The sequence below is a fragment of the Doryrhamphus excisus genome, chromosome 7, assembly GCF_030265055.1.
Source record: "Doryrhamphus excisus isolate RoL2022-K1 chromosome 7, RoL_Dexc_1.0, whole genome shotgun sequence".
NCBI classification, from domain to species: domain Eukaryota; kingdom Metazoa; phylum Chordata; class Actinopteri; order Syngnathiformes; family Syngnathidae; genus Doryrhamphus; species Doryrhamphus excisus.
Window position 1 is genome coordinate 15,581,830 of NC_080472.1, and position 18,754 is coordinate 15,600,583.

Below are 18,754 nucleotides of genomic sequence, written 5' to 3' on the forward strand. Positions count from 1 at the left end.
CCCACGCTACATGATTGTTGTTCATTTTGAGTCAAGCCAATTAATGTAGTTTTTTAACCTATACATTAGAGGAGAGCTAGTTGTGAGTTAAGAAAATGTAAATAAAACAGACAGGAAAACATTGCCCATATCAATGTGTCTGTGCTTGTGCCAGTTTAGTGTACAGGAGGTGCTAATGCTCATTTATGATGTCTACATGTTGTTTAGGGAATACACTAGGAGATGTAGTTATCCTTAAGGGACACTGCAGTAGTCATTTATTGTATGTACTTGTTGAAGGGGGAAGAGAGTTATACAACAGTGTGGGTGCAAAGCAGCAAATATTGGATTGTGTTGGTAATTAATGTCTGTATTGTGTGCGTGGAGGAGGGAGATAACTGAATTACAGTCAGTTGCTGTAATTGTTGGAAGATAGAAGTGCACAGACAAAAAGTAGGTCTTGTTTCTGGAGAATGAGACATTTGGGTGGGAGGCATGAATGGGTATTTAATTTAACCGACATGACGGCAAAATGTAAGTCAATTCTCAATGCACTACTTATTGACTACTTTTACTTTATAAAATAAAATGTTGTACAATGCTCCTTTAAATATGAGTTGTTAATGTAACACTGTTTGAAATGCGGTTGGTCTCATTACGGAGCAATATCAGGAAACAAAAATACACCCCATAATAATCCCAGACTGATGTGTTTCGTGTGCTGAGGTTTCGCCCATTTTCGTTTCTTAAGGCTCTGCTGCCATCTCGTGGTGAAAATGTAGACGTGGCTACTCGTCTTCACCGACGAGGAAATGCTGCCTTCTAGCGGACAGATGATGTAAGTACTGTACCAACTTTCTCCTATATTTACAAATAAGAGTTATTGTATAAAAACACGAATACCAAAGCGGTAAGAGTAAATACATTTTATTTTCTCAAGCTTGTTTACAGTATTTAAAGTCAGATTTTATTTGCTATTCATTTTATTACAACTTTTTTTTTTAAAGAAAAATTCAAACAGCAAAAAGATATTGCATTTGTTTACTGTACATTATAAACATTATACTACAGTGGCCACAGGAAACATAAAAAAAATGACCAAACTAAAAAGCAAAACATGAATGCAGTTGAAAATGAAATGTCGAGAGCCTGGTAGTGACAGCGGAAATTATGTGATGATTATGAGGCAGTCACATGTGACAAATGCTATGTAAACAGTCCGAGCATCAGTAAGAACCGTTCAACGTGTTCCCCCAAACCGCGTACACTTCTGTGCATTACATATGCTGCTTCCAAATGAATTCACTGGCATGAAATATGGAACAACGCTAGAAAATAGTAACATTACCTCAAAATCAGGAGAAGTAGAAAATAAGAGCACACTGGCAAACAAACAGCTCGCCATCTAGTTCTTTGCTATGGAAGATAAACTGTACAATGCGGACATCCAGTCTTCTGGTCTCTAGTCTAAAGTGTGGTTGCATTTTGCACGTTTCAATTGCACAGGAAGCTCTGCTTATTGTTAAAAGCTCAAACTGTTATTGCATCCAGCAAACTCTTAAAATAATAAAAATCTATTTGTGAGTAGCCCTCATTGACTGCTGTCTTTACACTTTGCACGACACGTTGGTGCGCATTATTTACAAGTTTGGTTTGGGTTTGTTAAGTCACCAAATCTTCCAAAGGCCTCTTATTAATTGCTTTGTGTTTATTGGTCCGTCTCAAATAGCAGCCTTTTTTTCCTTTTTAGACGGTTTTCTTCCTGAGCAGCACTTTTGCAGCTGATGTCGCACTTTCTAAACATGCACTTACATTTACAATGTGCACTTCAAAATGACAAATCTACAAGTGTCAGTGACACCGTTTTGGTCTAGTCTAGGATGGCGTCATGGCTTCCGGCTGATGATCCCGATGCTGCCGGCTTTGCCACATGAGCTACCGTTTCAAACAAACTAGAAGCAGCATGATGGACATGGAATGCAAAAAAAAAAACTACAGTGAGACGTTCTGACCCTCACCTGAAACAATGACTGCATGGCTATTCTGGTACGTAAGCCATGCACGGTATATGCTGGCCAAAAATAAGGGCTCAAAACAAAGGCCACCAAGCGCATGTTGAGACTCGTCTTCCTCGTCTTTCTTTGTGTGGCTGTTAGCTTGCTTGCCTCTCAGGGGGTTGCTGTGGGAGTGATTAGTAGCGCCTCCGAGCAATCACATTAGTGTTTGGCTCACCTCTCTGTGCGCTCCGCAGATTCCTTTTAAATGTATATTTACAATGCTTCACATTAGAGCGGGTCGTTAAGTCAATCAGTACTCACGATGCATTACATGAGCTTCTGGATTAAGTAGTGGTCTGTTGCCATGAGGACAAGCGGAGATGACCTACTGTAGCAGGCACTGACTGAATAACATTTCCCAACATACACCCATAGAGGGCGCTCTATGCTTGTAATAAGAGAGGCACAGAGCAGGGTGGAGGCTAGAAAGAGCAGCAGGAAGAGTGTGTGCGTGTGGGGGGGGGCTTCTATTCTGGTAGGCTCAACATCGTCACCTCTGGCTTCATCTTGAAGTACTGGTTGAAACGCAGCAACGCATACCTGTAAAAAGTGACACAGAAGAAGGTCAATACTAGTCGCACATTAGCGTGGAGGTACTTTACTCGGAGATGACGACTTACTCTAAAAAGTCAAAGTCAATGGTGGAGAATTTGGCCTGAATCAGAGCCCAGAGAGCCCAGAAGAAATGTGATGCCTGAGAGAAGACAAAGGAAAGAAGACAAAAGGATTAGTCTTCTCGTGACGCCAAACGCAGCCTATGTGAGCTGGCGCAGGGCCAGCACAGGCCCTATGGCAACAGCAACAAATACCTAACCCAGATACACAAAAACAATACACTAGTCCATCCTCCCACTGTCCCCTTTTACTCTTGACAGTAAACAAATGTCTCCTTGACAGGTTTAGTCAACTGCCCCTCCTCGTGTTTCTAAATGCAACACCTGACCACCATAAATTGCGTGCACAGTAAGAAATACTATTATATCAATGTATGGTTCTTTCTACAATATCTCACCTTTACTTTTATATCTGAAGAATATACTGTACTATAGGAAGTAAACGTATACTTCAGAGTTGTCTGTGTACACCATGAATAGCAGCATATAGATTATTCACTGAATAATGGGAATGGGATGCACGAGTGCTGCCGGCACTGGGAGCTCATTGAGGTAAAGGTAATTTCCAACATATACTGTGACATTCTGAAGCAGAGCATGGTCCCCTCCAAGATGTACACAGACTAAGCTATATCCAGGTTACATCATAAATAAAATGTGAAGGGTGTACGGGTACTCCATGGAGAATAGTGGAGTCAAAAAGCTGTCCTGTGCCATTCTTAGTACACTATGGGTACACTATGGGCCTGCAGGCAAAATGTGGCTCCAGGAGGTGTTGTGTAAATAACAAGCTTGTATAGGAAACATGTGACTAACACAAGTGTCAAAACGAGATTTCAAGATAAAAGCTACCTCTACCGTTCTCCCTGACATCTAAGGCTGTTTGTGTGGCCTTAATCAAACAAACGTAACTAAGTAACGTCTCCAGAAGAGCAGCAGCACGCAATAAAAGCACTTACCAGGGCAAACCGGTTGACTTGCACGTAAAGGACCTCCACTTCTCTGTCCGTCACCTCAGTGCTCAGGCCTTTGTGCTCCTTGTAGGATTCCAGGTACGAGCGGAGCCACTGCAGCTGAAAGGGCCGCTGTGGGTACCGACTATAATCCACTTTGTTCAGACCTGGGGAGAACAGTAAACGTATGGAAAAGCAGCTCTCTCATATTTCATTCTTCCATCGTGAGACCCAACTTACCAGCAAACTCATTGAAATGATTCCCAATGTCGAAGGCTTGGTAATTGTAGCCAGCGTACTCGTAGTCGATGAACTTTACGTTCCCTGGAAGGAGAAGCGGTGTTGTTTAGGCAGGGACAAGGGAAACTAATGTTCTATGATGATGATGATGCGTGTTGTTTTAATCCCTTTGATAACTCAGTATGTCAGATTAGGGATTGACTTGTTTCCTGAGACTAGGGATTGACTTGTTTCCTTAGACTAGGGATTGACTTGTTTCCTGTCCAACTGGAGCGGCTGGAAAATCCGCCGGCTCTTGCAGAGGGAGTCAAGGAGTAAGAGTTTGCATTTTGAGACCACCAAAAGTCAGAATAGCTAACAAAGAGGGGGGGGGGATTCCAGCATCTGGTTGACAGGGTATCAAACTGAGTTATCATCTCACAACAGTGATATGTTTTGCGGGGATGGAAATGTACAAAGTCAGCACTAAAGTTGCACACCGGAGCAGAAAAGAGAAGTATGGGCTGACATTGAGAATGTTTGCTTTGGATACATGCAGAGTACAGTGGCAAGCTTGCTAGGACAGGTTTGACGAGAATGTGGAGTGAAGACAATAAAGGGGTGTAGTAAAAGGAGACAACACGTAAAAAAGGCACTTTAGATGATGTAAAACACAAAAAAAGGAAAAAAAAATGAAGTCCCACCCACTGAACCAAGTTACATAACTCTAACTAGATGCACATTTGATCAAGTCAGGAGTTGCAGCAAGAATTCCCTTCAGATCAGAGGGTGGAAGAATGTACAGGGCAGACAGCTGCATGCATTAATGATGAGCATAAAGGGAAGCTTGATCTCAAAATACAAACCCTTGCTTTGACATGTCCAGTTGTGACAGGGTTATTTCAACAGGGATGCCTTCAATCCAAATGAATGGGACTCTTTCTTTAAGGCTAGTTTCATTGCCCTAACACATGGAACATGAGGTTCTTTTTAAGTGGTGCTGGACTACAGAGAAAGACACTTTGAGATGGGTTACCAGGCGGAGTGTGGGTCCTAGCGGGACACAACTGAACACCTCCAGGCAGTGGCTATAGCCCCCCCTGTGCAGCAGATGAAAAGGTTGGGGCAAACATCTTTCACACATGCTCACTCTCTCACTGACAATATTTGCCTTGTCGCCCTCATTACTGCAGTTTCCCCCAGCGTGACCGAACAACCCCCGTACTCGCAAAAATACACCCCTCCAATGCTCCCGTCTCATTGGTCCACTGTGAACCCAATCATGTGACACCTTTGCTGTGAATGATGTAATGTGTGTAGCTTGTTATGTATATTTATTTTCCCCAATTCAACAAAAGGCTTTGATGATGATTACTCTGTGATTTAGTTCCTCCGTGTGTTTGTTGACAAGACGTAAAGGACAGAATAGAGATCTCTATTTTGCCATGAATGCATCTTAAGCCACATCATACCCAAGCCTGAAACACCATTCTGCAAGTGTGTAACAATTCCATACATAGTCGTGCCATTTCTGCCATGTTCTGTCTTGGATGTTGACCTGATGCTTGTGACACAGAAGACCGTGTTTTAGCAGAAACAATGAACCCTTTTTTGAAACACAAAACCATGGAGAAAGTTCTGGGGTGTGGGATTTAATTCTTCCCAGATGATGTATTTGTTCTTACAGTTCTGCAGAGGCATGTTTCGGCTTGGCAAAATGTGGTTATAAATGGAAACCACCTGAGAGGTGTGATGCGAAGAGAAAAGACAAAAGGTACAAAAAAAATGTGGTACCACCCGCAAGAAGCCTAGCAATAAGAGAGGGGCAACTTGTGGCTGAGTAGCATTGGAGGGTGCCATGATTCATCCTGATAAGGCTGAGCAGAGGGCAGACTACACACAAGGGGCCCCCAGAGGCGACCGTGCGCGGAGTTTGTCGCTCTCCATTGCCTCCCCAGGGCAAGGCGGCGCAGGGCAGCCGCACCCTCGGCTGTTCTTCCTAAGGGAGAGAGGCTAGACACAAGGAGCTGTGAGAAGGGCCTCGCCCCTCGCCGCCACTGGACGAGGGGCCTGACAGCGCATATACACCCCGCCCCACATTACACACCCTCCCACATTACATTCTACAGCGCTTTCTCACTCCCTACCATTGCCCCCCCGCAAATGCAAACTAATACATTTGCCAAAAGCCTATATGTGGAACATATGTGGAACATATGATGTCCTTCTCTGTTCGGGCTGAAAATAGTGGCTTTAGCACCACTTATGTAACTTAAACACCCAAGAGGGGAAAAGATGTAAATTAAGAATGCGAGATGAAAGATTTGGAAACATTATATCCAAACCTTTTTTTTATCTATGGCCCAGTACAAACACCAGCAATGAGTGACATGTGTGAGGAGTGGAGGAAGTGCAGTTTCAATGCAATCCTACCTGAGCGTATGAGCCAAGGCGGTTCACTCGACACAACACAAACTCAAGCCACACAAAACGGTGCAGATGCACGTAGTGGATACTCACCTGCCTGCTGGTTATAGATGATGTTTTTGCACAGCAGGTCGTTGTGGCACAGGACCACGGGGGAGCCCAGCACTGACAAGCTCTGCTGGAGCCACACGAGTTCTTCTCGAAGGCATGGCGGGCTGGGCACCTCCGTGTTCAACCTGGAGGAGATGAGACGTGTAGTTTGTGAAGTAAACATCTGGTAGTCTCCAAAGGTCAGCGAAAAACGGGAAACCAAAATAATAAAAACGAATTATTACTATTAGTTGTACAGGCATGACACTCTTGTATTAGATGTCATCAGATTGTGTTCCTAATATTGCGGCCAATGTGTGGGCTTATACTTTATGGGCTCATCTGTGATAACACTGGAAGTTGTAACAACCTCCCTTCAACCTTGGAGACTTTCTAAGGTGATAAGACATTTGTGGATGACTCACTGGGAGGGAGTCTTTGCTACACGCGCAGATAACAGATAAACACATGGAAAATCCCCATGTATTGTTTTAGTAGCAACATGTGGCTACTGTGTACCTTTCACATACAGTACTTTTCATTCACACTATTGTTACATATGAGTGAGTCATCTCACCTTGCATTCTGCTCAGGGTCCGTGAAGTACTTTGGGATAAGGGAGAAGTACTTGCCCATCTTCAGCCACAGGTCTGACTGGGGCACCCAGCCATTGTGAGCATGGATGGCGTGATACTTGGCGAGCTGTCTGGCAATGAGCCTGGGAAAGCAGACAAAGGGATCCAACCTAATGTCAAATAAATAAGAGGACAGTTGAGCTTTAAAAGAGCTAGTATATACCTGAACATGGGTTGACTGCGAATGTGCTCTGGCTCCAGGGCAGTTCCTTGCAGGAACTCGTAGCACAGGCCGTTGTTGAAAGTGCAATAGAGCCGCGGGGCGCAGCGGTGTGCGTGCAACACCCGAAAACTCTTCACCTCGTTTTCACGGTCGATCAAAAGTTCCGTTTTGTTGCCATAGATACGAACCAAGACCACATCCTGTAGCGCTGTACCCACGTAGCAGCCCAGCAGCTTATTTGTGATGCCGTCTGTGAAGAACTGTAGGAATGCAAGTTGGGAAATGCTTCAGAACGATTTAACAACAAGGAAGCTTGTTGGCTGTCATTCAAGCTAAACTATCTTTGTTTTGATGCCAGGAACCTTTCTGTGAGGTGGGAGGGGGGTGTGAACATACCAGCCGTAATTGTTCCCTGTATGAGGGATAGACTGAGAATGACAGGAATTTTATTTTTCATGTGGTTGCAATGATTGGCATTTGCTGAGTTCCCCCTTTTTTTGCCCTCATTGATGAAGATGGGAAAAGAGGGTCAGGGCGCGTGACCAACTCCCATCCTGACTGTGCCACACCCCCATTCCTTCTCTTTCCACAGCATAGCTCTTTGTCTGAGGGCTAGAATATGTCTGAGAATTCTCTTTGGTGGAATGTATGTAGACATTTGCTTCGATTGAAAAAGTGGTTCTGTTTCTCCAAGGCAAATAAAAACAAAGGAAGAGTGCCAACTTTGCTAAAAATACTATTTTAATCCATCATTACATATTGATCTTCTCCCAAGGTACAGTGACAATGTAAATAAGACGACACACTCCTCAAACTTAACTGCACGTAATTGACAGCGGCTTTGTTGGGATGATTTGTTTCAAACGCACTGTTTTCAGTGTGATTATAAAGACAAATGAGGATATTGTAACACGAATGCCAACTATAAACTAAGCTACAGCTGAGCAATGTTATTTTGGGTAGGCTTTAGGCTACATCTTATGCAATGGTTCTTCAATTGTGTATCTAACAAAGTGACTCAAGCTTCATAGAATGCTCGCGGTGCTTTGGTCGTGACTTGGTGACGCATATGATAATAACCCAAGAAAACCGCACTTTGGCGCTTCTCCCATTTTGGCATAACGGCAGCAACAACAAAACCATTAACAGAAATAAAGCAGTAATTCCACTAGTTATTACATGACTTTAGGTGGTTCTGTTGCCATTTGAAAAACGGAAGCTAGCGAGTGACGTTCTGATCCTCAAAGCTAGCTTGAATGCTGTGCGTGCGTTACTACGTTATTAATACCCTAAAATTCGAAATGTTTATCAATTTACAAAAAAAATCAAAGAAAAAACTGTACCTTCATTTTGACTTCGGAGGGTTTCCAGTTTGGCCGCAACTCCTTCATTAGCTTCAACGCACCGGTTCTGTAGTCGCTCTCGTCAACTGTCACGTCTATTTTTGGCACGACTGGAGCCTCTTCGGGTACATGGATGTAGTTGGCCATATCTCGTTTTTTATTATTCTTATTGTTATCGTAACTATGTGGTGGTAACGTCAGCAGCAAAACGAAAGGGTTCAATGTATGATTAATGTGCGACAGACTGCAGCATATAATCCCAGTGAGGACAGTATGCGGCAACGCCTCTCTAGAAGCTCCACCCATCTAGGAAAAAACCCGATGCATGATGGTAGGAGAGTGTCACATGAGAAGCGCTTGAGTAAAAGTCGGCGTACACCGTCAATGAAGAGTACACGCCTGTCATTACCCGAACAGTCTTATAATTAAAACCTCAGTCACATTTATCCCCCCAAAAAACTAGCCTTTCAAAATGAAACCTGTTCTAATAGTTCTCATGAGACTAGTATTTAAATGAGAATGGTTGGTTTTACGTAACATTAATCGGCACTCCTTGGTGTTTACATACAAGCGTACACGCGTTAAAGCCCTAACGCACTAAAGTATTGACGTCACATCCTTAGCCACTTTGAAGTAAGCCTGGACGTTTATAAATGTCAATGCTGCGAGCCAAGTAGTCCGACGGAGCTGGCAAATCCACTTTACCTACATTGATTCACTTTAAATGGCGACTGTCCAGTGAAATGAGAGCAGAATGCGCACACAAATGGCTAAACCTCATTCACTGCATTATCCATATAGTCTGCCTTCACATCACTGCTGTGAAACACCCTAAAGGAATAACATTCATTGTCCTTGTGCCAATGACATTTCAGTTTATATGCAAAATGTCAACCCAATGGTTAACCCATTACCAGGGCAAAACCTGTACAGTTGGACCTGAATCGTCACCCGGATGCACTCGTGACAGTTCCATGTGATTAACCTACTTTGTACCCAAACATTGGCTCTGCTTACACTGTGACGGCTTATCTCTATGCAGAACATGCACAAGTGATGACTCACCAATTAGCACCTTGAAAAGTGTCCTCATTAATGATTTATTGGAGACTTCCTGACATGTCATAAACATTTCCTCTTGCGCAATCGTTACAGTGTATGCATGTAGATGTTTTGCATTCTCAGTGAGTCATCAATAAGTTGGACATACAGTATATCAGTCCGTGAGAGCAAAACAGGAGATAAACAGATGGGAGCTCCTGTTGATTTATCATTGACTTTGCTATTGTATGTTGCATTTTTCAAACCTAAACATATCCTGGCAGCACTGTGTTATCTTAATAACCTCTATTGTTGGGGGGAAAAAAAGGCCAGCCGAGGCACAGGAGGAATTGTTTGGTTGGAAATGTGAGCTTCTTGGCAACAAAAGGTGTTTCTTTAAAGATCAGTGGAGAGGGGAGGATCGTAACCTACATTTGTGCATAAAATAAATGCTGTTCATTTGTGGTGTGTCTGCTTTTGAACTTCTATTTCCAGACACTACACATTAAATTATTATATTTATTCCTAAAAAAATGTGCTATAAAATAAAAATGTGTCTTGCAGCTTCAGTAGTCAGTCAAAGTAGTCTTCTATATCAATGTTGGGGTTGAGCAGCTCCTCCCCATATGGGGTGAGATCCATCTGGTTCAAGATTAGATTCTCAAAGGTTTCCTCTAAGTCCGTTTCCCCGATGAGCACTGCTCCAACCATCCTCCCTCCTCTTAGAACCACCTGAAATGATTACAGTCGATTATAACATTTTAATCTCAGAATATATGCGTTTACAGACACTTCCTGATTTGTGTAATGTCACCTTGACATACTCCTGGCCTTTGGTGCATCGCATCAGCAGCTCATGGTCGGCCCCCAGCCCCTGTGCGTTAAACTTTCCAAGCAGGACCACCTGTTGAAAAACCAAAATATGCGTGAGGGAAAACAAGGGCCAAATGCGTCATATGACCTTGAAGTAGCCTCGTCGATGATTTACATAATGGTTATTGTTTAACAGATGTACCTTGTAGTTAAAAAAATTTGTAATGTGGGAGAAGAGCTCAAAACAGAAGTCGAGCTCGATGGTTTCAGACAGGACATGTGCTGCCATGCAGCGACCGGCGTACCAGCCCATCTGACGAGCCTGTGTCCACAATCGCATCTGTACACAACAACACACAGAGCGAGATTTGCTAAATACACCTCATGCAGGCCCAAAATCAGCAAGTTATCACTCCAAGCCAAAATGCTAACACGTGGTATGCGTACCTGCTGCCATAGTGGGCTGTGCTCCCAGCATGCAGTGCACACATCTCCAGCAGCATAGACATCAGGCTCCGATGTCATCATGTGCTCATCCACCTGGAGGCCGCCATCATCTGCTAGAGCAAACTGAAAATAAAAGAATGTAGAATGGTGTTTTCTGTTTTTGAATGATGACACCTTGTGGCCTCAGTGTCATATTAACTTGCAGCATCAATATGTTATATATATATTTTACAATTCTAACTATACAATTGTGTTATATTACACATATTGTTGGTAGGCATATTACTTTAAATGCATATGTGTCTACTTACATTGTTGCCTTGTAAAAACGGCTCAGTGTTTGGCGTGACACCTGTGGCACTGACGACAAAGTCACACCCATAAGTCTTGCCATTGGTAAGCTGGACATAAACCGGCCATGCTGGGGGGAAAGCTTAATGTCAAGTTAAAATGAAGGGGGATTCAAAATCTTGATCTAGTTCTCACCGGTATCAGGTTGGTCTGTTTGTGATGGGGGGGTGAGCATCTCCTCGGAGGTGAAGATCTTTTCCACCTCACACTGATATTCCACTGAAACCCTCCGGGATGCCTGACAACACGGATTTATTTGCAGCGGGTAACATAAATAGACTCCCCATGCTTTAGGATTGTATTCCGTAACAAAGTTAGCAAAAGTCATCACCTGCTCTGCTCCTTTGAGAACTATTCCCTCATGCCAGTCTGGACCGAGTGCACTGCCAGACTCTGTAGGACCAGAGCTGCGTCCTCGTGTGTTTCGATCTGTAAACAACAGTACATATTGTGTAAGCATAGTTTTGGGACAGAAATGCTACATTTAGAATGATGTGAAGACCTGCTGTGAAGGTCTGGGCGGCTCCGGGTTTTGTATCCTGTGTGGTGTAGCGAGGCCTCTTGCAGGGAGCAGCTCTCTCTGGCTTGTCGGCCTCCAGCAACGGGATGAGGAATTGCGCAGCTCCCGCATCGAAGAAGGTGTTTCCGATGGCATTGTCCTTCACTGCCCATATCACCTCACAGCCTTCCACCTCATAGCTATGGTTGAACATCTCATTAACGCCACAAGATGGCAGTAGCTGCATTATAAATATCATGCAGCATCCAGCAGAACTACTCACACTAACTCCAAGGCAATCCCTCCATTTCCCACAACAACAATTCTCCTGGCTTTAGATAACTGCTTCTGAAACTCCTGAAATGCAAATGGGGGCAATATGATGACTTTTTTTGGTCTGTATTAAATTGAATCAAAGCTGTCACAAAAAGTTAATCAGTTTAAATCACAGAAATAGTGACATACAGTCGTCCCTTTCTACATTGCGGTTGGAACATCACCCCCTCACTCTTTGGCATTTATTTCAAAATTAATAAATGAATTGATGATGGGGGCGGCACAGCGGTCGAGTGGTTAGCATGCAGACCTCACAGCTAGGAGACCAGGGTTCAATTCCTCCCTCGGCCATCTCTGTGTGGACTCTGGTTTCCTCCCACATTCCAAAAACATGCTAGGTTAATTGGCGACTCCAAATTGTCCATAGGTATGAATGTGAGTGTGAATGGTTGTTTGTCTATATGTGCCCTGTGATTGGCTGGCGACCAGTCCAGGGTGTACCCCGCCTCTCGCCCGAAGACAGCTGGGATAGGCTCCAGCAACCCACGCGACCCTCGTGAGGAAAAAGCGATAGAAAATGAATGAATGAATGAATGAATGAATTGATGATGGATTGTTATTATGGTTGACGATGGATTATTATTAGTCAAAAAATATTGAAAGACAATTTATATGTCGTATGCTGGTCACCGTCATACTGCATGGAATCAGCCACATAGTGAAAAGAGTTCTCCCCCCCATTTTGTGTGGAAGTGGTAAGGATATGGCTTCTTACTTTGTCCTTCTTCCCCACTCCATGAAAACTAAGTTTAGAATAAATAGATTTGAGGCTCACTGCAGTGATCCAGTATCCTGTGTGTTACAGTTGAGCACAAAAATTAAGTGTGAGTGTAAGGGTGACGAGGGAGTGGAGTGTTATATCTTGTCGATGGTAAAAGTCCTATTTAGAATGTCATGAACAGGTTTTCTATATTATATATTGTATTATATATTATTATATTGATATTTTATATATATGTTGAATCCTACTTTGCGGAAATTTATGCAATAGACAAGGGGCGACTGTATACAGGAAATGAATGAAGCGCGAAAATGTCTCAGCAGGATATTCATTCATTCATTCATTTTCTACCGCTTATCCTCACGAGGGTTAACAGGGGTGCTGGAGCCAATCCCAGCTGTCTTCAGGCGAGAGGCAGGGTACACCCTGGACTGTTCGTCAGCCAATCACAGGGCACATATAGACAAACAACCATTCACACTCACATTCATACCTATGGACAATTTGGAGTCGCCAATTAACCTAGCATGTTTTTGGAATGTGGGAGGAAACCGGAGTACCCGGAGAAAACCCACACATGCACGGGGAGAACGTGCGCACAGAGATGGTCGAGGGTGGAATTTAACTCGAATCTCCTAGCTGTGAGGCCTGTGTGCTAACCACTCATCCGCTGTGCAGCCGTCAACAGGATATTGTGTTTGGTTAAACTGCCTCCAGTCAATGTAAGCTACTCATTGTTTGTCTCTTCTGGAATTTCATACCTGCATGTAAAATACAATTCCAAAGCATTTATGAAAGTACCTGGGCACTGTCTGTGTCCCGTATACCCAGTACATAGTGCTTGTCCTGGGTTAGCAGCTTAGGTCTGGCCCCGCTGCAGATGCACAGCTTCTCGTAGGAAAAAAACTGTCCATCAGTTGTTTCCACCAACTGGGGATTTAAAAAAAAAGGTACATTTAAAAAGGGACTGTATCAAAAAATGTAATTTACCACAACCGCTGGCTAGCATATGCTACCAACAGAACATACACAAAAACAGGTTAAGGCAATTTAGGTTCATCCATTCATTTCACCTGCAAGGCCAATATCCACAACTTTATGTGAGGAGCGTGCGCGCATAACTCGCTTTGTCAGTTTATTCTAAAACTCTTACATGTGATTGTGTGTGCAGTGCTTTCACGGCAGAGTGGATGACAGTCAAGTTGGGGAACTTCTCCTCCAGCACACTGGATGGTTGTTCCTCCACATGAAATTCTTCCAGAACTTTGGCCACCTTTCCAAGGAAGACATGTCAGGAGGATGACATTCACGTTATTAAAAAAGGTATGTTAATTTCTGATGAAATGCGGTAACATTTAGAAGCTTACAGTAATTCATTACATCTGACCTGTTTGTAGTTGGTCACAGCCTTGATGTGGGGGCCTGCGGTCATCAGAGCCACGTCAGCTGACGGTAAACTGCATGACAACTACACACACACACGCACACACATCATGTGTAGCAATACACTTGTGTACAGTACTAGTGTATGTCTGTGGCGTTTGTCTCGCTTTTGTTTCACCTGCTCAATACATGTCACACCCGCGATGCCACCTCCAACGATGATACATTTGAAACTTTTCCGTGTTTTATCTGCCATGATGCTAACCAAGCTCAATCGAGGTAACCTCACATGGTGTATGTTATTACGCTTCTGTCTTTTAAATATGATAACACGGAACTAGTAACAGGTAAATGCTGGCTAAAATCTAAATTTAAGTCACTGGTAAGGCAAACTAGAAGTGCGTGGTTATTGCTACATGTGAGTAGCAGGACCGCTGTAAATTCACTTCCGTGTTGACATAAAGTACGGCAGGCGGTAAGGGACGATATTATAAGGTGATGCGATATTAATATGAAGGCAACATAACCGTACATTGTATGCCGACAACAATAATTTTTGCATAATATTATGTGCTTATAATTGCATCTGTGGTTTTCTGTCTTTATGTTATACATAGGTGTCAACATTTCTATACCCCCTTTTCACACTATTTCACACTAATGCTATTCCAGGATATGCCAGTTCTGAATTAGATCACAAAATTGCACCTGTAGGGTCAGAGATGAATGGGTCCGTGGGGTCATGAATTAGACATATATAATTCAGCCTACATCATTAGCTCAGTGATAAACAACTCCACACCGCATAGCAGCTGAAGTGCAAATGCTATTTGTGATTTTTGCATGAAGTAATGGACAGATCTTGACATGATCCCTCCTATTGTGCGTTTGTTGCATAATGGCTGCATTGTTGTTGTTGTTTTTTTTAATTCATCAGCAAAGCTGTCGCTTTTTTTTAGAAGCCTTTTATGTCCATTTTAACAATAAATGGGAGGATAAATGTCAGTGTCACTGATGATCAGGTCACTGGTAATCCAACACAGGTTCATGTTGTGCGTCATACTTCCCCTCTTGATGCTCATTACGCTACCCTGAATAACCCTAGCAGGAACACATGACTCTATCGATACATTGTGACATAACAAACTTGTTTTTGCAACATTATTAACAGGTTACATGGACATATTTGCATCATTAATAGGTAAATGTGATAACTGTGTCAAAGCGCTTTGAGTGCCTTGGAGGTGCAAAAGGCACTACATAAGTGTAATACTATTTACCATTTACATATTTGTGCATTCATTTACGGTGGGTTATTTTATGCATCTAAAGATAATTTGCTAAATATACCTCATACAGGTATATTCGTGCAAAACTCAAGACAGACAATCACAAATAACATTAATTGGAAACCTTCCAACTCAATCAATTCCTCAATTCCCCCAACTGTTAATTTGTGGACTAATATGACGTATTAATTTGACAGGATGCCTTCCATGCATGATATATCAGGATTATTTCATCCAAATTGTATAGTTGAATTTATTTGTTTTGTACACCTTTACATGTATGTTCAAATTTATTGCAACTTGATTCCACATTTTTAATTGATTAATTCATTCATTTTAGTGTTTTATTTTATATAGAGCATGCTACTGAGAAATAGCATAAAAAAGACACCAAAACAGAAGAAAAATCACAGGAACCTAAACAAAAGGTACAGTAAAGTTGATAGAATAAACACTGTTCAGGATTGTTATTACAGTTCATAATATATAGATGCGAGGCTACTAAAAAGGAAGATAGTAGTCTGGTGGCAGTAATAGGTCCCTCTTGCCATAGGTGGCAGATCCCACATTGGTTGGCGCGTACACCGTGCCGATGGTGTTACTGGACCGGACCAGGAAGTCTGCTAACCTTTGGGTGACACAGGTGGCTGTGTTGCACTTTCTCTTCTCAATGGGATGGCTAAAACGACAAAAAAAGAAGTCAAACTACTGACTACCAGTTGTGTCCCACAGAGGTAGTCTACCTGTTCATAGCCGTGAGGCCTTGCTGTGATCGTGTCGCCATGAGTCCAAGGAAGGGGTTAGAAAGTGGGAACTTGGGCACTGCCCAGCCGTCGTCCTCTGGTGGAGCACTCTCCTCCTCGCTGAATGAGCTGGGACTTAAGTGTCTGAATCACAAATAGGAAGCTGTATCAGCGAGATGATGACCACTTCTTGGAGCCATGTCCCAAGAGAGAAGGAAAAGTGTCTACTTCAATTCCTCATTTCACTCCACATTTTTCTCCTCAGATGAGCACAATTTTGCAGCACATATTGTATTGCCAGTATATCATTTCAATTGCCATGATATAGCTTCTATGATATCTCAATGTGCTGACATCCACTTCCACCGCTTAAAGTCTGACTCCATAAGAATGTTTTTAAAAAGTAGACTATCTGGAGTCCATTTGCTCACCTGTGGCTTGGGGCAGCAGTGATGCAATGCAGCAGCACAGACAGCATTAAGAAGAGCTCAGGCACTCGCAGGTGATACATCGTGATGGGTGGCTATCTGTCGGGATAAGACAATAATTATTATATTCAGTACATTAATGTACTTAACAAACAGTACATTAACAAACATAGAGTATTTCGTCTTCAGATATATATAAATGTATGTTGTCATTCATTTCTAATTTCACAGTACTTTAAATAAAATTTTAATGAAATGCAAAATATAGAGTAAGATCAAGATCAAATAATGACAAAAATATTGTAGAAAGGACTATTTATTATTATTATTTATTGCATCGTAGCAAATATTTACTGCATGGCAACATGTAGTTATATATTTTGAGATAAATTATTCCCACCATTATAAAATATTACAATTTTATGTCACATCTATGCAATATTTGTCTGATTTTTATATGTTTTATATTACCAATTATTTATTCTACAATAGTAAACTGTTTTAGTTCATTGCAGAATGTATGAATATAATATTTATATTCACATGTAAGTCATATACATTACTATTTATGACATGTGAATTTTTATGACATAACATTTATGTACTCTGCATTTTTTTATCTGGAAATGATGAATAGAAATTGACTATTTTCTGTTAAAATCATATGTAATATGTCATTTTCACCTTTTCCCATAATAGACAGAAACATTTTTACGACTGTATATTCTGACAACCATCGCTACTCCCATATGCTAATGTATATGTATGTTCCAGTGGCACACTATGATGGAATGGACCACATAGATCATTGGAGATACAATATGTAATTATGCTAAATCTGCAAAGACAACTATTTAGACAAATAAATCAAAACCAGTGGGGAAAAAGTACTTACATTGTGTAGCTTACTTATGTCAACTGAGCCCAGTCTTTTGTGAAGCAGTCCAGAGGTTTGCCACAGTCTCCCAATGCGCCAACACTTATAGGTGCCGCGCTCAAACCACTTGTGACATCAGCTCTCCAAATATAGCTGTGCGTTTTTTTGTTTTTTTTTAATTCACAATGAATGAGGGAGACCGCAGGGGTCTTCCATGGCATATAATGTATGCATAGCCGTGCTTTAAGGCACTCCCTTCTACCCTTGCACCCAAACCCACTGTAACATCTGTCAAACTTCACCATCCTCATCATGTCATTAGTGCACGCTGTGAGAATGACCCGCCCGGAAACACACACCTGGGAGGTAGACACGGTCAAAGAGTGAAGCCCGGAAGTTTGAGGTCACCTGGCTTAGCTCCTTCCTGCTTCCCTCTGGACTTTCCTTGATGCTAAATAATGTATTGTCATCAATAATGAATGGCGGCTCAATATTTAAATGGACATGTAACAAACAAGTATGAATGAATAATGATTGAGTGATTGAGTTAAAGGATTTCATTTAATGACTTTTATTTATTATGTATTTTATTAGATTATTTAATAAAAATGATGTACAGCAATCCCTCTTTTATTGTGGATAATTGCTTCCAGACTCCAATTTACACAAAGTAGGATTTCTTATTTATAAATGGAACATTTTGTAGTTAAAACATACATAACCTGTTTCTAAATGTGTTTTTTCAACATTATTAGAGCCCTCTGGACATGAAATAACACCCCTATATTCACCTTTACACTCGTATTACCCAATATAGGAGACAATAAGAGGCAGGCCGCACGGTAGTTGAGTGGTGAGCATGTAAGCCAAACAGTCAGGAGATCGTGAAGACCGATGTGGAGTTTGCATGTTCGCGTGGTTTTTCTCTGGGTTCTCCAGTTTCCTCCCACATTCCAAAAACATGCTAGGTTAATTGGCGACTCCAAATTGTCCATAGGTATGAATGTGAGTGTGAATGGTTGTTTGTCTCTATGTGTCCTGTGATTGGCTGGCCACCAGTCCAGGGTGTACCCCGCTTCTCATCTAAAGTCAGCTGAGATAGCATACTAACACCTTGACACCTACGTACATATCATTCCATATCATAGCTGTCCATTTGTCATCATTCTTTTTACATGTCATCTTTCCTCCCAAATGTATGTCCATTCTGATAACAGACAAGCCACTGATTTGTCATAGCTAAACTTAACTTTCAGAGGAAGAGGACTGATGCAATACATTGCACACTAATTCTTCTCTTTACAGAAAAATGTGAGTCTTGTGTCTGGAAATAACTTTCCAACTAA

General features: G+C 42.1%; 3 protein-coding genes across 3 annotated transcripts; all 3 read right to left on the minus strand.

Annotated features, from left to right (window-relative positions):
- Window positions 1-890: 890 nt before the first annotated feature.
- Window positions 891-8,760, minus strand: etnk1 (ethanolamine kinase 1). The gene is made up of 8 exons (XM_058078295.1): window positions 8,481-8,760; window positions 7,138-7,397; window positions 6,917-7,057; window positions 6,343-6,485; window positions 3,844-3,927; window positions 3,610-3,770; window positions 2,657-2,730; window positions 891-2,576 (listed from the first exon to the last, which is right to left on the minus strand). Exons 1-8 carry the CDS (start codon window positions 8,625-8,627, stop codon window positions 2,504-2,506), a joined length of 1,083 nt encoding a protein of 360 aa, XP_057934278.1. The 5' UTR covers window positions 8,628-8,760; the 3' UTR covers window positions 891-2,503.
- A 796-nt stretch (window positions 8,761-9,556) lies between these two features.
- Window positions 9,557-14,533, minus strand: pyroxd1 (pyridine nucleotide-disulphide oxidoreductase domain 1). Its single transcript, XM_058077713.1, has 13 exons — window positions 14,250-14,533; window positions 14,076-14,156; window positions 13,842-13,961; window positions 13,490-13,618; window positions 11,915-11,988; window positions 11,635-11,831; window positions 11,464-11,561; window positions 11,268-11,370; window positions 11,093-11,202; window positions 10,782-10,904; window positions 10,537-10,674; window positions 10,336-10,425; window positions 9,557-10,253 (listed from the first exon to the last, which is right to left on the minus strand). Exons 1-13 carry the CDS (start codon window positions 14,325-14,327, stop codon window positions 10,095-10,097), a joined length of 1,500 nt encoding a protein of 499 aa, XP_057933696.1. The 5' UTR covers window positions 14,328-14,533; the 3' UTR covers window positions 9,557-10,094.
- A 1,174-nt stretch (window positions 14,534-15,707) lies between these two features.
- On the minus strand, window positions 15,708-17,471 carry LOC131132384 (islet amyloid polypeptide). The gene is made up of 4 exons (XM_058077974.1): window positions 17,427-17,471; window positions 16,535-16,630; window positions 16,104-16,247; window positions 15,708-16,039 (listed from the first exon to the last, which is right to left on the minus strand). The coding sequence occupies exons 2-4, from the start codon at window positions 16,612-16,614 to the stop codon at window positions 15,862-15,864; spliced, it is 402 nt and encodes a 133-aa protein (XP_057933957.1). The 5' UTR covers window positions 16,615-16,630; window positions 17,427-17,471; the 3' UTR covers window positions 15,708-15,861.
- Between the last annotated feature and the right edge of the window lie 1,283 nt (window positions 17,472-18,754).